The sequence below is a fragment of the Phaseolus vulgaris genome, chromosome 1 (genome assembly GCF_051622355.1).
Source record: "Phaseolus vulgaris cultivar YP4 chromosome 1, ASM5162235v1, whole genome shotgun sequence".
Classification (NCBI taxonomy): Eukaryota; Viridiplantae; Streptophyta; class Magnoliopsida; order Fabales; family Fabaceae; genus Phaseolus; species Phaseolus vulgaris.
Genome location: NC_143498.1, coordinates 45831857 through 45850909, shown reverse-complemented (window position 1 = coordinate 45850909; position 19053 = coordinate 45831857). Strand labels below are relative to the sequence as shown.

Below are 19053 nucleotides of genomic sequence, written 5' to 3'. Positions count from 1 at the left end.
AGACCTATTATTTAGTATATTGGGAAACTATATTAACACACTTATAAGGAATATTGCATATGTATCATCTTGTTACTTACTACATTATTATGTGATTCAGTTGGAAAACATTAATTTCTTTTTGAAATCATACCCAGTAACTATAACAATGACATTTATAGAGCATGTAGTCAACTTTGGAACACTTTGGATATTGTATCAATCTAACAATTAAGAATAAGTTACTTACTCACGCACTTAATCTTAATATGTTTGTATCATATACATTTTCGCTAATTCATTAAGATGATCTTATGATTCATTAATGGAAATAACATCTTCAAAACTATAATGGATATCAAAACAAAAATCCTAATTCATTCATCCATTGCACACATATAACATTTAAATTTATTTAAGTTACTAATCAAAAGTTTTATCAAACTTTTTTTTTCTTAAACTAAATAAAACACTTTTAGATCAAATTTATTCTCTATTTTTAAATACATCCATTATCATTTGCATTAATTAATTACTTCCTCTTGAATTTATATTCTTAAATTTATGTATATTTTATATAATATTTATAAAATTTAAATACGCATTTTATTTTTATTTATTTTTACTAGTTTTTAATTAATTATTATTTTTCTATATGTTTTCAAATCTTTATAAACTTTAAGATAACTTCTTTTAAATAATTTTAAAATTAAACACTTAATCAATTTAATAAATGTAATTTAACTAATTTATATCATAATTTCAAAAATAAAATATTTATAAAAATATATAAATAAAATAAATTTAAAATAAATAATTTTTGAAATAATAAAATATTTTATGTAACATTTAAATAATTTAAATATATATTTTCTTTTACTCAATTAATTTTAAATCAAACACTTATTTAATTTAATTTAACTAATTTATATTCAAAATTGATAAATTAAATAATTTATTATAATATTAAAGAAATAATTTTAAAATAAATATAATAAAGAATTAAATATTAAAATATTTATTATACATTAAATAAATTTAAATTTTAAAATCCTAAAAATGCGTGGGCCATTGCGGACGCATATGCGTGGGCTTTGTGGCCGACACATATGCGTGAGCCGTGGCAGACGCAAACTAATTTTTTCTTAAAAAATAAATTAAATTCATTTGTGCGTCCCTTTTGCGTCCAAGGTCATTCTTGCGTAGGCTTTTAGCCATTTTGGCCGACGAGAGTAGCGTCTGCAAGTGGTCCATGCAAAAATTTGGAAGCTAATTCTTCATTTTGCGTCCAATGTGATTCTTGCGTGGGCTTTTATCCATTTTGGCCGACGAGAGTAGCGTCCGCTACTGGCCCACGCAAGATTTTGGAAGCTAATTGTTACTTTTCTTGTAGTGGACAAACCACAGTAAAATAAATAAATAACATCAATGTGAATAGGTTGCAACCTCAAACCCCCTTGCGAAGAAGCAAGTATACTCAACTGCTATACAAACTTTTCTTAATGGATCAAAACACTAATCAACAATCTGCTATACAAACTGTGTTTTCTGTTTTTAATGGAAAACTTGGAAGATTCGTTATGATGCAAAGGTTTTTTGCACCTCTGGAGGGAATGGCAGGAATTGGTCAATCTCTATTTTATTGTTGTTGGTGTTTTAGTTTTAAAGAAGCTCTTGTTTTGAGATATGGTCTTCTTGGCATAGTACCTGTTTTAGGTGCAAATTGTTTCTAGTTCTTGGAGTCTCTTCTAGTTCTAGATAGGGTCCTCTATCTGTAAACGGGTTCAGATACCCCTGAAGTATCCCTTTTTAATTAATTATTTTTTGTTGATAAAAAGAATAATTTGCTAAGTTTACAGGAATCTAATTAAGGAAGAAACAAGGAATTGAACTCAGTCGACATATATACACACAAAACAGAAGTCTCATCTCAGTGATGTTGTTAGGCTTTCGCTACTGCTATTCTAAAACTAGGGTTTACCAAAAACTTTTCTGCCTTCATTCATATTGCTTAGTCCCTTATAAGGGTAAAAAAAAGGGCCATGGGCCTTACAAAACCTTTCAATAATAAAAAAACATAATAATAATAATAAAATGGCAGACATTTCCTAAAGACACATGGGTCTATCCTATTAAAAAGTCTTTCATCCAATTGGGTTGTCTTTTTGGTCTTGTGCTTGTGTACGGGCCCAATCTAACATTACTATCCACCCCACTAGACACTTTGTCCTCAAAGTGGGATCTTGGAATTAGTTGGGCCGTTGGACGGTGATTGGGCTGGTGTTGGTTTGCGTGAGTTTGGATATGGGGTGGGGTGCATGCAAGCTGGCGCGGGGGTGCAGGAATAGAACGGGCCACTAAGGGTGAGTTGGGTTGGGTATTGGTTGTTGGGTCATTAGGGTTTGTAAGGAGTGGTGCTAGTGTGTTAGGGTTTTGGGAAAGGGGCGTCGCTTGAGTTACTTCAGGATTAGGGTTTGTATTGCGTGGAGTGCTAGCGCTAGGCTCGAGGCGTGGGAAAGTTGAACCATCTGTGAGTGGGACGCGTGGCACACTGCTGTTGTCTCCGTCAGGAAGCGTGTTCAGGCAATTAATTGTATGCACTTGTTTGGTTGGTTTCCCACAAAACATCTCAGGTAGGCCTCTAAGTCGCGGTTTAGTACCTCGGTTTGACTGTCCGTTTGGGGATGGTATGACGAACTAAATTTTAACGTTGTTCCTTGTGCTTTGAACAGGTGCTGCCAGAATGTGCTAACAAACAAGGGGTCGCGATCTAAAACGATGGTTTTTGGTAGTCCATGGAGGCGACATATTTCTACTGAGAAATGCTTGGCTAGTTGCTGGGCCATGAAGTGTGGGGGCAAAGCGATAAAGTGCGCATATTTTGTGAGTCTGCACATGACCCAAATGACCGAGTGTCCGGCTGAGACTGAAAGGTGAGTAATAAAATCCATTGAAATAACCTCTCATACTTGTTTTGGAATTGGTAATGGTTGCAGTAAGCCCTGAGTTTTGGTTGGCATATATTTATTTTTTTGGCATGTGGAGCATTGTTGGACAAAACAATGGACGTCTTTGGTCCATTTCGACCAATAGAATGAAGCGGCTATGCGCTTGAGGGTTGGTTTGATGTTGGAATGGCCGTCATAAGGGGAAGCATGGAACTCTGTCATAATGCGCTGGCGGAAATCAGTTGATGCTGGCACGAATATCTTATGGCAAAAAAAAGTAAATTGTGGCTGGTGGAGAACAGGCTTGGATGTTGTTGACTGCTTGTGCAAGCGTGGACCACTTCCTGGCCTTCTGTGGTGGCAAAATAAGTTTGGAGTTCTTGAATAAGCTGCGAGATTGGGGACGACACTGCAAGCAGTATGAGAGTGGAATCCTGACCTTGCCTTTAAAGAGCATCAGCCACGGCATTTTCCTTCCCAGGTTGGTAAATAATTTGAAAATCATATCCCTGCAATTTAGCAGTCCATTTTCCATTTCTGTTGTTCTGGGGTTTGAATGGTTTGGGAGAGGAGTGTTTTTAGGCTCTTTTGATCTGTTATGATTCTGAAATGTTGTCCTATGAGGTATTGACGCCATTTTTTTACTGATTCTGTTATGGCATACATCTCCCGAACATATACGGAGGAAGCTTGGAGCTTGGGATTCATCTTTTTGTTGAAAAAAACCAGTGGTTGTCCTGATTGGCTGAGGACGGGTCCTATGGCCACTGTTGAGGCATTTGTTTCTACCACAAAGGGCAGCTTAAAATCTGGAAGGTGTAGTGTAGGCATTGTCTTCATGTGTAATTTTAATTTTTCAAATGCTTGTTGCGTGAGCTCAGTCCATGTAAATTTGTGGTGTTGTAATAAATCGGTGAGAGGAGCGGCGAGAGTGGCGTAGTGCTTTATGAATTTCCTGTAAAATCCGGTGAGGCCGAGGAAACCCCGTAATTCCGTGAGTGATCGTGGCTGAGGCCAGTCGTGTATTGATTTGACCTTCTCTGGGTCTGGTTGGACTCCTTGAGCAGAAATAATGTTACCCAAGTAACTAACTTCCGCGGTTGCAAAACTGCATTTGGAAAGCTTGGCAAAAAATTGTTGAGTGTGTAGCACTTCCAATATAGTTTGTAGGTGAGCAATATGGTCCTGCAAACTTGGACTATAAATCAAAATATCATAAAAAAAAACTAAGACAAACTGGCGGAGGTATGGTCTGAGAAGATCATTCATTGCTACCTGAAAAGTAGAAGAGCGTTAGTTAAACCAAATGGCATGACTAAGAATTCATAGTGGTCATCTATAGTGCGGAACGTTGTTTTGTGAGTGTCTTTTGGGAGAAGCAGTATTTGGTGGTACCCTGAGTGTAGGTCTATTTTAGTAAAAACAGTAGCTGAGCCTAACTCATCGAGCAGTTCATCAATGGTGGGAATGGGAAAGTGGTCACGAATGGTGGCTGCATTTAAGGCTCTGTAATCAACACAAAAACGCCATGTTCCATCTTTTTTTTTTATTAAGAGCACCGGTGAAGAGAATGGGCTTGTACTGGGTTGAATAATGCCCTCTTGCAACATTTCTGAGATCAGTGTTGTAATAACTTCCTTGTGGTGATATGAGTAACGGTATGGTTTCACTTTGATTGGTGAGGTATTAGGTAACAGGGGAATATGGTGGTCATGTGGTCTCTGTGGAGGTAACCCTCTAGGTTTTTGAAAGATACATTGGTATTCTTGAAGAAGGGATTTGATGGGTGAAGGTAGGTGGGATAAAGGGGATGAAGGATTATCAATGGTAGTGGCTAAGGTTGTATGGGAGCGGTGTTGGGTGTCCACCGATAGGAGGTGTAAAGAGGCAATAGAGTTATTGGATAGATAGTGACAAAATTGGTGATAAGTGGTAGCTGATGGGTTGGGTGAGTGGGCGGCTTGCAAAGTAATATGTTGGTTGTTGTGGGTAAACTCTATGCTGGGGATTGAGAAATCTGCTTGGATGGACCCTAGCGTGCTCAACCATTCCACGCCCAAAACAACATCCGCACCTTCAATGGGAAGAAGGTAAAAGGGAATAGTGAAGGTAGAGTTCTGGAGAGATATGTCCACCAATGGACAAATACCCTGGCACTTAATGAACGCCCCATTTCCAACCATTACCGAGAGGGGTGGGCTAGGGGATATGGCTAGGTTTAAATGGTGGGCAATACGTGGTTGAAGAATGTTGTGGGAGCTTCCCGAGTCAATAAGGACGATAACAGGGAGGTGATGAATTAAACCTGTGAATTTGAGGGTTTTTGGGGAAATAGTACCTGATAGGGCTTGAGGTGAAAGGTGGAAGTGAATGGTGTTGGTGTGGTCATGTGTGGGGGAAATCTCCTCCGTGGGTTCAGCTATGAGTTCTGGGTCATCTAAAAGGAGCAAAAACCGAGAGGAAGTGCATTTATGGCCAGGGAAGAATTTTTCGTCACAGTTGTAGCATAACCCTAGGGCTCGTCTCTCTTGCATTTGTGAGGAGGATAAACGTTTGATGGGAATATGGGTTGGGGGTGGTGTAGGGGTGTTGGTTCTGTTAATGAATGAGGGAGTGGGGTTAGGGTGGTGATAGGTAGGTACTAGAAATCGAATTTATTTAGGTTTAGAATCCCTGAGTTTGTCTTCAATAAGCTTAGCTAGACCTATGGCTTGGGCTATAGAATATGGGTTTAATATGGTTAGTTCTCTGCGGATTTCAACATTCAGACCAGAAATGAAACAATTAAGTATAGTTTTGGAAGTGAGACCCACCACACAATTGCAAAAGCGTTCAAACCTACATTGGTATTCAGTGACCGACGTGGTTTGCTAGAGTTTGAACAACTCCACTTGATGATTGATATATGTTGAGGGGCCAAAACGAAGCTCCAAAGCCCTTGTGAAGGAGTGCCAATCTGTGACTAGGTGGTTATTGTGCAGCCATTTAAACCATGAGAGAGCGTCTCCCTGCATATGAAATCCCACCATAGGAATGCGTTGGTCCAGCGGTATTTGATAAAAGGAGAAATATTGGTTAGCTTGAAAAAGCCAATCCAGTGGATTTGTACCATCAAAGAAGGATAGGTTGAGTGTTGGTGGTCGTATGGAAGGGGTGGTGGATTGTTGTTGGTTTGAGTGATTGGAATGAGGGCTACTTTGCTGGTTCATGTGTGGAATTTTATTCTCCGTTTGAGTCAAGAGAGCAACCTGATCCAGGATGGACGTGAAGGTAAAGTGAAGGTGGTCATTATGAGCCTCTAAGGTAGATTGTCTGCTAGTGTTTTCTGCCAGTTGGCTTTGGATGTCGGTGAGATTTGTTTGGATGTTGGCTAAGGCCTCGTTCAGATCTTTGGATGGAGGTTGGGGAGCCATGGTAGGAACAATGAAAGCACCAAATTGTTAGGCTTTCGCTACTGCTATTCTAAAACTAGGGTTTACCAAAAACTTCTCTGCCTTCTTTCATATTGCTTAGTCCCTTATAAGGGTAAAAAAAGGGGCCATGGGCCTTACAAAAACTTTCAATAATAAAAAACATAATAATAATAAAATGGCAGACATTTCCTAAAGACACATGGGTCTATCCTATTATAAAATCTTTCATCCAATTGGACTGTCTTTTTAGTCTTGTGCTTGTGTACGGGCCCAGTCTAACAGATGTAAGACTGGAAAGGTTTCTTAAACCAGAATTTACGGAAGATTAAAAAAATTTCAGTTAATTAAACTCATTTTCGGAATTATATTAACTTTCTCTAAACAATTTCGTTAAAACCATTTTTTTTACTTATCTATATCTAATATTCTTTTTCCTTTTTTCTTTATTGTTGTTTTCCATATAAAATATAATTAACGGTAAGATAGATAGGAATATGGCATGTGTAGAATATTCACAAATCTCCATCTTATATTGTTATAAATATAGTAAATATTGAATGTTTGTGTTTTTAGTTAATACTTTAATTAAATAAAATAAATTATGGGTTAAAATTTGGAAAGTGAATAAGAATGAGCGTAGATTAAGCTAGCATTAAACAATCATAACCTCTTTTACCAAAACTTACCAAAATTGACTCATTTTGAGGAAGAAAACAGCCAAAATAAAACTGACAATTTGTAAAATCAGAAAAGTAGAACATCAAACAAAAGTTGTCTTTCAGTCCTACTAACACAATTTCAATAAATATTAGAAAGAAAAGTGCTTTATGAATTTCCAAAACGAATCAACCCTTTTAGTGAAAACAAACAATAATCCAAGAGTTGAGAGTTGATTATGCCCTTGGAAGTGTGATCCCAAGATTTTAGAAAAAACGGAATCTGTGAGTAATGAGCCATATAATAGTTTTTTTTTCCTTTTGCAAGTGTAGGACAAAATCTCCTTCCAACTATGTTTGTCCCATTCACAAGCTGAGAATCAAATTCTTTGGACAAAGGTGCTTAGCTGTTGGTGCCATATCAGTTTTCACATAAAAAAAACTATAATTCTGCACTCCATCCATAAAAAATTGTAACCTTTCTCGCACCGAAAAAGATACCATCTTTAAATATGTTTATTAATAAGTAAGGTCAACTCAATTTTGATACATATCTAGCTAAAATATAAGCTTTCCACTACCCATATGTCTAACCTGTAATCATTTTGTTATTCAATATTTGGCTTGTACTAAGTAATAAAATACTATTGCATCTTCACCACGTGAAGGTGGTTACACATGGTCACGTATATATCTTGTCTCCCGTTCAGGGAAAATACTTGGATCCTTCAACCACGCGAAAACGTCGGCAAAACAAACTGAGAATGTTTTTGTTTCTGGAAAACAGTTACTGGGTTTAAAGTTCTATTTGTTTTGTTATTTTGTCTGGTTGAATGGAGGGTGCGGGCAGTTTCAGGAATGGTAGTTCATCCATTTCGAGGGACAGTGATGCGGATATCTTCTCAAACTCATTCCACAAAGAGGATGATGAAGAGGCTCTCAAATGGGCTGCCATTCAGAAACTTCCCACCGTTTCGCGTATGAGGAAAGCTTTGTTCACTTCACCCGAAGGGCAAGTGAATGAGATTGATGTGCACAAACTTGGGTTGCAAGAAAGGAGAGCTTTACTTGAAAGACTGATCAGAACTTCTGAAGAGGACAATGAGAAGTTTTTGCTCAAGCTAAGGGAGCGAATTGATAGGTAAGACTCCCATTCTCTTTTGTTCCTGATTCCAATGACGTTATCTTTGATCGAAATGCACTCATGGATGGCTTCTTCTTCTCCTATTTTGCTTCCTTGGATTGGATGATATCAGAGCTGGAATTGATCTTCCGACAATAGAGGTTCGGTTTGAGAACTTGAATGTCGAAGCAGAAGCTAGTGTAGGAACTAGAGCTTTGCCTACCTTCGCTAACTTCATGGTTAATATTGTGGAGGTGAGTATTGGTACCAGCTTTCATATTTAGTAGAACATGCACCTTGACCTTACAGAAGGAGTTCTAACATGTTGAATATTTGGTTTCACTTATTTTCGTTAAAAGGGTATGTTGAACTCTCTTCATATTCTACAAAGTAGAAAACAACATATACATATTCTCCAGGATGTCAGTGGAATAATAAAGCCTGGCAGGTAATGAAAGTGGTGTTCTATATATCTATAATAAAGTGGTAATTAACCAGCACCTTCGGAACCAATATAATGTTTCCATTTATTACCGTTCAGAATGACATTACTTTTGGGCCCTCCATGTTCCGGAAAAACCACACTATTGTTGGCCTTGGCAGCAAGACTTGATCCAAAGTTAAAGGTTGGAGCATCAAAGAAAAGAAATTTAATTTTTCGAAAGATATTTCATGTTTTTTCTCTTTTTTTTCAATCTTGGATCTCTAAGTGATGTAGTATGGTTTCTTGATCAGTTTTCTGGTAAGGTGACTTATAATGGTCATGGGATGGATGAGTTTGTACCCCAAAGAACTGCAGCATATGTCAATCAAAATGATCTTCATATTCCAGAGTTGACGGTCAGAGAAACCTTGGCCTTCTCAGCAAGAGTCCAAGGAGTTGGAACTCGTTATGGTTAGTCTGCAGCATGAATAATGACTTTTGTTCATGTTCAATGTTCAAAACACATCCTAACATTATACGTGAAATTTAAGTTTTGATCATGTGTATAAATTTTGGCTTTATGCAGATTTGCTTGCAGAATTGTCGAGAAGAGAAAAAGAGGCAAATATCATGCCTGATCCAGATATTGATGTCTACATGAAGGTAACAAAGAGCCCGTCACTTGTAAGGAATGTGTTTTCCCATTTGACTTGTTAAGATGTTGATATTGATGCCATCTTTATGTTTTTGATTACTGATAGCCATTCAAGCCAAAGACAAAAAAAAGTATGACAGCTTAACAATGTTACTATACCTGTTTAATTTTAGATATTCCTCTGCTCTTCAACTTCTTGCTATTAATTGCAAATTTTCTCGTCCAGAAGGGTTCTTTTGAAGAGAATATAAGTGATAAACTACATATACGAAAAGAAAAACAAAGAAGTAGCTAATAATTTCAGTTACAATTAGAAATAATGTGGAAATAAAGAAAGTAGAAAAGAATAAACACAGACTTAACTTAGAAAACTCTTCACAGGAAATAAAATAAGGGCAGAGGACAAACAATTCACTATATTGAAAATTGATTATATTATTGCATATAATGATCCTAGCAAAAAAGCTATAGGTGAATCGGCAGTTTCTTTTTTTCCATACAGATATTAACTGGTTGTCCTTTTGACTCTTATAATACTCAGGCTGTAGCAACTGAAGGCCAGAAAGCAAATTTGATAACAGATTACGTCCTAAGGGTATACAATCTATTATTTCTAAAGCTCCTCCAATCATCGTGATCCAATCATTACAATATTTTATTTTAATGTCTAACTTGTATTTGCAGATTTTAGGACTGGAGACATGTGCTGATACAGTTGTAGGAAATACAATGTTAAGGGGGATCTCTGGTGGACAAAAGAAACGCCTTACAACAGGTAAAACAAAACTTCTTTTCATTCAATCACGGAGTGTACTACTAAGTTTACAGCACTCAATTAAATGAAAGTAATTATGTGAGAAATTTAATCATTTTAAACTCGTAATGCAGGAGAGATGCTGGTTGGACCAGATAAAGCTCTATTCATGGATGAAATATCTACTGGTTTGGATAGCTCAACAACCTTCCAAATTGTGAATTCACTCAAGCATTGTGTTCACATTCTCAAAGGAACCACAGTCATCTCACTCCTGCAGCCAGCGCCCGAGACTTACAATCTTTTTGATGACATTATTTTACTCTCTGATAGTCATATAGTGTACCAGGGTCCCCGCGAATATGTGCTTGAATTTTTCGAATCAATGGGTTTTCAATGTCCCGAGAGAAAAGGTGTGGCAGACTTTTTGCAAGAAGTAAGTGTCCTTGTGTATTGTCTGAAAAATGTAATCTGTCTACACCGGTATAAGAGAGTTTTATAAATTTAATTTTGATCATTGATTATTATGCTACAGGTAACATCAAGGAAAGACCAGGAACAGTACTGGGCACATAAAGATCAACCTTATAGATTTGTCAGAGCTAAAGAATTCTCAGAGGCACTCAAGTCATTTCATGTTGGGAGAAGCCTTCGAGAAGAACTTGATAGTGAATTTGACAAGTCTAAAAGTCACCCAGCTTCTTTGACAACCAAAAAGTTTGGAGTGGGGAAATGGGAACTGTTAAAAGCTTGCTTATTAAGAGATTATTTACTTATGAAGCGTAATTCATTTGTTTACACCTTCAGGCTGACCCAAGTAGGTTTGGAAATTATAATGGTTCATTTTATTCTCGTGTCATCTAATACTATTATTGTTTTACTCATAGCTTCTCCCTCCATTTAGCTTGCTGTAATGGCATTTATTAACATGACAATCTTCCTCCGGACTGAGATGCGTAGAGACTCAGTGACTGATGGTGGGATATATGTTGGTGCATTGTTCTATGGTCTTTTTGTGATGATGTTCAATGAATTTCCTGAACTTGCCATGGTCGTTTTAAAGCTTCCTATTTTCTACAAGCAAAGGGATAATCTGTTTTTTCCTTCATGGGCATATGCTCTTCCTGCATGGATCCTAAAAATCCCTATAACTTTTCTAGAAGTTGCTGTGTGGCTATTCCTAACCTACTATGTCATTGGATTTGATCCAAATATTGGAAGGTAAAAAGAACTTTTTTTTCCACATACTCAACCCTGCAAGTCTCATTTTCTACTTCAACCATGCAAATAAAAAATGACATGCATTTAATGTCTACATAATGCAGATTTTTTAGACAATACCTTGTTCTTTTACTAGTGAACCAGATGTCTTCCGCATTATTCCGATTTCTTGCAGGAGTTGGGAGGGAATTGAAAGCAGCTTTCACACTTGGGTCATTTATACTGACCATCCTTTTTGCTATGAGTGGTTTTATCCTATCAAAAGGTACCATGGGTACGAAATAGACCAATCACATACTTTCCACTATGTTCTGTTCTACACTAACAATTCACTTGTGTCTTCTTTATGATTCCAGACAACATAAAAAAATGGTGGTTATGGGGCTTCTGGATATCACCTATGATGTATGGACAGAATGCTATGGTAAATAACGAGTTCCTTGCGGAGAGATGGAGACATGTAAGTTTAAATAATATATACCTGTATGCCTTCTTTACTATGTAAGTTTAAATAATATATACCTCTATGCCTTCTTTACAATATAAATATTATGATATTTAAAACATATTTTTTTATGATAGGTTCTACCTAACTCTTCGGAGCCTCTTGGAGTCGAAGTTTTGAAATCACGGGGATTCTTCATCCAATCATATTGGTTTTGGATAGGCGTTCTGGTTTTGATTGGATATACATTACTTTTCAACTTTGGCTACATCCTTGCTCTTACGTATTTGAGCAGTGAGGGTCTTCAGCTTAAATATTCAATACACCATATAAGGAAAATCTATCTATTAATATGATAAAATTGATTTTGCAGCACCTGGGAATAAACAGGCCTTTATATCCGAAGAACTTGAAAACAATGAGCAAAATGGTGGTAGTAATAAAGGAACTAATGTTATGAGATACATAAAATATAACTTCACTGGTCACTCAACTAAAGGTACTTCTCTTAACAGAAGATAACATAGTCAACTCTAGATTTCTAATAGTTCATTACCAATTCACATTTCGTTTAGTGGATAACGCTAGAACTACTTCACAGTGAGAAATGGCGAAAGTATATGTGGAAATACATCTTCCCATGCTTTTCCCTCTAGCTATAGAGGAATGGTTCTTCCTTTTGAACCACATTCTATCACCTTTGATGAAGTAACATATGCTGTGGACATGCCACAGGTAATATAGAAACAGAATTAAACCATTTTGAAAACTCATGCATAAATTGTGAATTAAAAATTATCAAATACTTGCAGGAAATGAGGAACCAAGGAATTGTTGAGAATAAATTGGTTCTTTTGAAGGGTGTCACTGGCTCCTTTAGGCCAGGTGTTCTCACTGCTCTAATGGGTGTTACCGGAGCAGGCAAAACAACTCTGATGGATGTACTTGCTGGTAGAAAAACTGGAGGATATGTTGGAGGGAACATCACAATCTCTGGGTATCAGAAGAAGCAAGAAACATTTGCAAGAATTTCAGGATACTGTGAGCAAAACGACATCCACTCTCCTCATGTTACTGTGTATGAATCCTTGCTTTATTCAGCATGGCTCAGATTGTCCTCAGACATCAATGCTCAAACCAGAAAGGTTGGTATCTAAATGTTATGCCTTTTACTGCCATTCATGCTAATTCATTGTAGTTTAACAAAGGCTGCCAACTAGTTTGAAAACATAATGTGACTTATTCAAGTAATCCAGTACGTACCTTTTTTGGATTGAGTTGTGACTAGCCCATACGTAAGATTTTGCTAGTAAATTTTTTTCAGTAATTTGTAAGCGCCAAAACTAGAATTGTTAAGTCATAAGTAACAAAGGAAACAATATTATTAGTGTTAAACAATAAAAAAATCACTTTGATGTTTGACGCTGATTTATGATTGCAGATGTTCATTGAGGAAGTCATGGAACTTGTGGAATTGAAACCTCTAAGGCATGCATTAGTGGGATTGCCAGGTGTTAATGGTCTCTCAATAGAGCAACGTAAAAGGTTGACAATTGCAGTTGAACTTGTAGCAAATCCTTCCATAATATTCATGGATGAGCCAACTTCTGGGCTAGATGCAAGAGCAGCTGCTATTGTCATGAGAACGGTTAGGAACACTGTAGACACTGGAAGAACAGTTGTTTGTACAATCCATCAGCCTAGCATAGACATATTTGAATCATTTGATGAGGTGAAAAATAGAATCAGTTAGCAAATTTTGTTCTGCTCTCTTCCGTAACCAAGTTTCTAACCTTTTTGTGACGACAAAATGCAGCTTTTTCTAATGAAGCAAGGGGGGCAAGAGATATATGTGGGGCCACTTGGACTTCATTCTTCCAATTTAATTACTTACTTTGAGGTGAAAATAAAAATGCTATGGAATACTGAACTCATGTTTTGCTTCAAATCAATCTTCATGCAAAAGTTTCACTTGTGTCACGCTTTTATTTTGAAGGAAATCCAAGGTATCGGTAAGATTAAAGATGGCTATAATCCAGCAACATGGATGTTGGAAATCACAAGTTCAGCAAAAGAAATGGAATTGGGGATTGATTTTGCCGAGGTGTACAAAAATTCAGAGTTATACAGGTATTTCCAGTTGTATGGTGTAATAAAACTACAGACTCGAAAGTAATCCGATAGAAAGCACTTAAGGTCTAAAAGTTGCAATAATATTTTGTTTATTATTAGAATTATTTTCAATTCAGAAGTAGAATTATTGCTGATATATGATCTTTGGCATTTGTCTCAGGAGAACTAAAGTACTTGTTACAGAATTTAGTACTCCATCTCCTGGTTCAAAAGACCTTTATTTTCCATCACAGTACTCAACTTCCTTCTTCACCCAATGCATGGCTTGCTTATGGAAACAACATTGGTCTTATTGGCACAATCCTCAATACACTGCCCTAAGATTTTTATACTCAACTATTGTAGCTGTTTTGCTTGGGAGCATGTTTTGGAACCTTGGCTCAAATATGTAAGATCAAACAAGAAACTTGAACAATCTCATTTGTTTTGTTGCTACTATTTCATCAAACATGAAATTTGTCCATCAATTATTGTAGTGAAAAGCAACAGGATCTTTTCAATGCCATGGGCTCCATGTATGCTACTGTTCTCCTTCTTGGAGTTAAGAATTCTAATTCAGTGCAGTCAGTAGTTGCTGTTGAGCGGACAGTCTTTTATAGGGAAAGAGCAGCTGGAATGTATTCAGCATTTCCATATGCTTTTGCCCAGGCAAGCAATTCCACTTTCTAAATACGTTTCTTTTATTTGAGTGTTATTTCATCCTAAATCATAATCTTCACTACACTTGATATAGAAAGTGAATGAAAAATAAGTGATCTCAATCACTGATGAAAAAATCAACTGTTAATATTATGTATGCATGCATAAAAATCATGAATATGTTGGAAATTTATATTCATTAAGTTTTTCGTCAACGACCAGGATTAGTTACTTCAACCTCTAAACTCTAAAAAAAGTAACTCACTTTAGAGGAGTCAAATCCAAAGGTAATTGATACTTTATATGTGTTAGTAATTAAGGTGATTATTACCAGGATTTGAAATTATTACTTGTATTTATTTCATTAAGAGTGAATAATTTACCTCTGTATTCCTACTTTCTAATCTATATTTCTGTTGCAGGTTCTGATTGAGGTCCCGTATGTACTTGGACAAGCTGTAGCCTATAGCATTATAATTTATGCAATGATTGGTTATGAGTGGACAGTGGCTAAATTTTTCTGGTGCCTATTCTTCATGTACTTTACCTTCCTGTACTTCACCTACTATGGAATGATGGCAGTGGCAGTGACCCCTAACCAACACATCTCCGCTATAGTTTCTGCTGGATTTTATGCAGTGTGGAATATCTTCTCAGGATTCATAGTCCCACGGCCAGTAAGTTTCATCTTCCTTTCATATTTAGTGCACAATAGATTCATACTCTCCAAGCATAGAAGGTAGCAAATTTATGAGAATATTCCTTTTTGGCATGGTCTACCAGAGGATCCCAGTATGGTGGAGGTGGTACAGTTGGGCAAATCCAATTTCTTGGAGTTTGTATGGATTGGTGGCTTCACAATATGGAGATATAAAGCAAAGCATTGAATCCAGTGATGGGACAACAACAGTGGAAGGCTTTGTGAGAAGTTACTTTGGTTTCAAGCATGATTTTCTTGGAGTGGTTGCAGCTGTGATGGTTGCATTCACGGTTGTTTTTGCATTGGTCTTTGCTATATCAGTGAAAATGTTTAATTTCCAGCGGCGTTAGCAAACCATTCAAGTATTTCGTACAGAAATGTTCATGGTAACATTTGTAAGAAAATATCTTCATGGCTCACTACTGTTTTTTTTTTATTTATCAATTAAGTGTATCATAGTGCTGTAATAAATTTGGCATCTCTTAATTGTTTAAACCATGATGCCAACAATTTCCTCTATGTTTTTTCCATTGCACCAGTGTCACCGTAGCCTTCTCTTTTCCTTTTTATCTTGCTTCTTGTTCTTGCTCGGAATAACTTTGGGCAATGATGTAAACACCATAGATCTCCAATTTGTTCTCTATTGCATAAACCTCATCCACCTACAAAATAAACACCCTAAGATGTCAAAAAATTATATAAAAGGGGAGGAGAAAAATGGAAAAGGGAAAGACAAAACATGATAGAATGAAAAGAGTTTGTGGGAAGAGGAAGGGATTGGGTGTTTTTTTTTTTATCAGTAATGAATAAATAAAATTAAAGGGGATACTTCAGAGGTATCCCAACCCATATACAATAACCAGAAGTGGACTTCCTATACCGTCCACAAGCGCAAGTCTCCCTTATGGTTGGAGCAGAACAACCTTAAAGTGGGAAAACCCTACCCAAAAAAACCAACATCGGCGACCACCGATTACACATATGGTGAATGCCGCTTCGTCGATCGGCGATCCTGTTGGATGGAGAACGCCGCGTCACCAACCGGCGATCATGTTGATCTTTGCATACCTACGGCGACCACCGACTACTCACATAAGGGGAACGCCGCTTCAAGTAGCTACGGCGACCACCGATTACTCACATAAGGGAAACGCCGCTTCCTCGATCGGTGATCATATTGATCATCGCCGTTTTATATAACCGGCGATCATGGTCATGTTGAGCGTTGCCATCTACGATCGCCGTCTGCAAGAAAAGGGGATCAACCGGCAATCATGTTGAAATCGCCGTTTCAATTACCGGCGATCATGTTGAACTTTGCACAATTGGCGATCACCGACTACATACAAATGGGTCAGGCCGCTTCACCGATCGGCAACCAAGTTAACTTATGTAAAGCACCACTTCGCCGACCGACGATCATGTTGACTTGCATACCTTCGACGCTCACCGATTGTGGTATCACCCTCTCCAGATTTGCTACTTCAGAGACCTACTGTACCCATTTCACTTCCTTTCTCTGACCATAGTGGCCATTACCTAGTCCTTACCCTCCTTCTTTCCAGCAGCACCACCATTATCCCGTCTAGCCTGCTATATGCCTCCCCTTGTTATTTGATACTGCAAATGTATGTCAGCGGGTTCATAACCCATTCTGCATAGGAGTAACAAAAATCATGTTCCTTGTGTTTCAACCATAGCCACGATTTAAGTTGGGCATTGTGGAAAACTTCTTCTACATCTACAGCTTTTTGATTGAAGACAATGGAGTTTCTTTGTTCCCATAGACATCGGACTACGGTTGCCCACAGAAGGGATTGGGTGTTAAAAGTATAAGTTTTTGTTTTTATTTAGAATGGAGAACAAAGTCAAAACAATGTTATTTTTGGCTTGAAATTAGTGTCATCAGACAACTTTAACTAGAAATTACAATTAATATTTTGAATTTATTAGTTAGTGTGTTAATTATTTTGAATTTATTAGTTAGTGTGTTAATTCTTATAAAAAAATATCTATTTTGAAAATTGAAAAGGAAAATGAAGTACATGTTAATGTGGGATCAGACACTCGTACGACACTCGTACGACACTTATCGGTGAAGTGTTCAATTAAAAAAATATTTGTTGGATTTTTGAAAATTCTAGCACGGTTCTAATACAATTTTAAAAGGGTATAAATACAATAATTTTCTAAAAACTCAATTTTATTGTATAAATTTTTATTATAATTATAAAAATAAGGAACAAATTCTTTTGAATCAGTCATGAAAAATATTTTCTTGCTCCCAAAAGAATCTGAAACATACTTTTACACATAAATATTTATTTTCAATTTATATAATTCAAAATTATATTATATATAGATTTGTGTCTCCGTGTCCTACATTTTTTAGATTATGCGTATCTTTGTGTCCGTATCCGTATCGTGTCAGTGTCCGTATCCATATTCGTATCTGTGTTACATATACTCTAATTATAAAGTAGAACTAAATTTTAAAATTTATTTATTAGCATTGGTTAAATAAACTCTAAAAATAAAATATATGTAATTTAGAAAATGAAAAATAAGACGTAAATGGGAGATTTTGTTTTCACACTCAAATGATGTTAACATCGGCATAGAACACTCTAATAATTTTTTCCTTAAATAAGACATAAAATAAATAGTGTTAATGTATCTATTTTGAGTTTACCTACCAGTTTTGTTAATGAATTTAGTTATTAAATTATATCAATAATGGAGTATTTTTTTTAATAAATTATATACATTAAAAGGTAAATATATATATATATATATATATATATATATTTTAGGGGAAGCACAGGCGCGCTGTTGTGTCTTTGTATCTGCATTTTTCTCTTCTGATCAACTTCAGAAAAATGATGAATTGATTAAATAACTTCATTTTATTTAAGTTTCTCTTCTTCTTCAAGCTTTTTCTCTTCTTACATGGGTGGTTTTGGTTTTGGGATCAAAGGGTGTCATGATGTTTACGTGAGGTTAGGATTCACTTTATGATAAATACAAAAGAATGATGATTTTACCACAAAATATAGTTGTTTAAAATGTAGTGGGAAGAGTGATTGGAAATTGAGATTATTTTAATTGATATGTAAGATTTGATGTGAGAACCAATTGAGTGGTGAGATCTCCTTTTTTATATATAATTATAGATGTAACCGTTATTTCTAGAAGTTATTTAACTATTTTAAAATATAAATAAATTATTCTTTATTAAAAGATGAATTATCTGTACACTTTTTTTCTTTTGACAAAAAAAATACTATTTTACAATAACTATTGAAATAAAAATATATAACTCAATTATAAAATATATTTATTAAAAATAATTATAAAAATAAATAATTTTTTAAAATTTTTCTATATGTATTTTTTTATTGTATAGGTGGTTTTTTTATTGGAAAGAGTTATTCAAATTTTAAAAAAATGTAAGAATTTGGAGAGTAAATTCCCTATCTAGCACCATTTACACTTTTATTTCTCCATCTAGCACTCTTTTGTTTTTATTTCCCTATCTAGCACCCTTTTGTTTTTATTTTCCTATCTAACACCCTTTTATTTTTTATTTCCTTATCTAGTACCATTTCAAAAATAAATAAATAAATAATAAATTAAAAAAATGAAAATTTTAATTTTGAATGCATTAAAAAATAAATATTTTTAATCTTTAAAATAGTTAGAAATATAATTAATGAATAAAAATTGAGTTTTTACAAAATAAAAATAAAAATAATAATAAATTTAAAATATTTAGTTTAAAAATTATTTTTTTATGAATGAAGAAAATAAAAAAAAATTTAAAAAAATTCTCGTTCCATCATTACTAGAGTGTGCAATTCTCGTCATTAATTATACCATTCAAGAAAATATTAAATGAATGATCATCTTTCAATTCTTTTCCTTTTTATGATCAATATATACTTATTTAGTATCGCTTTATAT

At 35.6% G+C, this 19053-nt stretch overlaps 1 protein-coding gene across 1 annotated transcript; it reads left to right on the top strand.

Moving 5' to 3' along the window:
* Positions 1 to 7575: 7575 nt before the first annotated feature.
* On the top strand, positions 7576 to 15634 carry LOC150029661 (pleiotropic drug resistance protein 1-like). Its single transcript, XM_068617023.2, has 24 exons — positions 7576 to 8137; positions 8253 to 8373; positions 8479 to 8567; positions 8661 to 8745; positions 8855 to 9014; positions 9130 to 9206; positions 9740 to 9793; positions 9883 to 9973; positions 10087 to 10388; positions 10488 to 10769; positions 10857 to 11173; positions 11278 to 11438; positions 11530 to 11633; positions 11756 to 11912; positions 11992 to 12117; positions 12220 to 12353; positions 12431 to 12763; positions 13060 to 13350; positions 13435 to 13518; positions 13615 to 13748; positions 13912 to 14139; positions 14228 to 14399; positions 14813 to 15067; positions 15174 to 15634. Exons 1-24 carry the CDS (start codon positions 7830 to 7832, stop codon positions 15438 to 15440), a joined length of 4332 nt encoding a protein of 1443 aa, XP_068473124.1. The 5' UTR covers positions 7576 to 7829; the 3' UTR covers positions 15441 to 15634.
* Positions 15635 to 19053: the final 3419 nt, after the last annotated feature.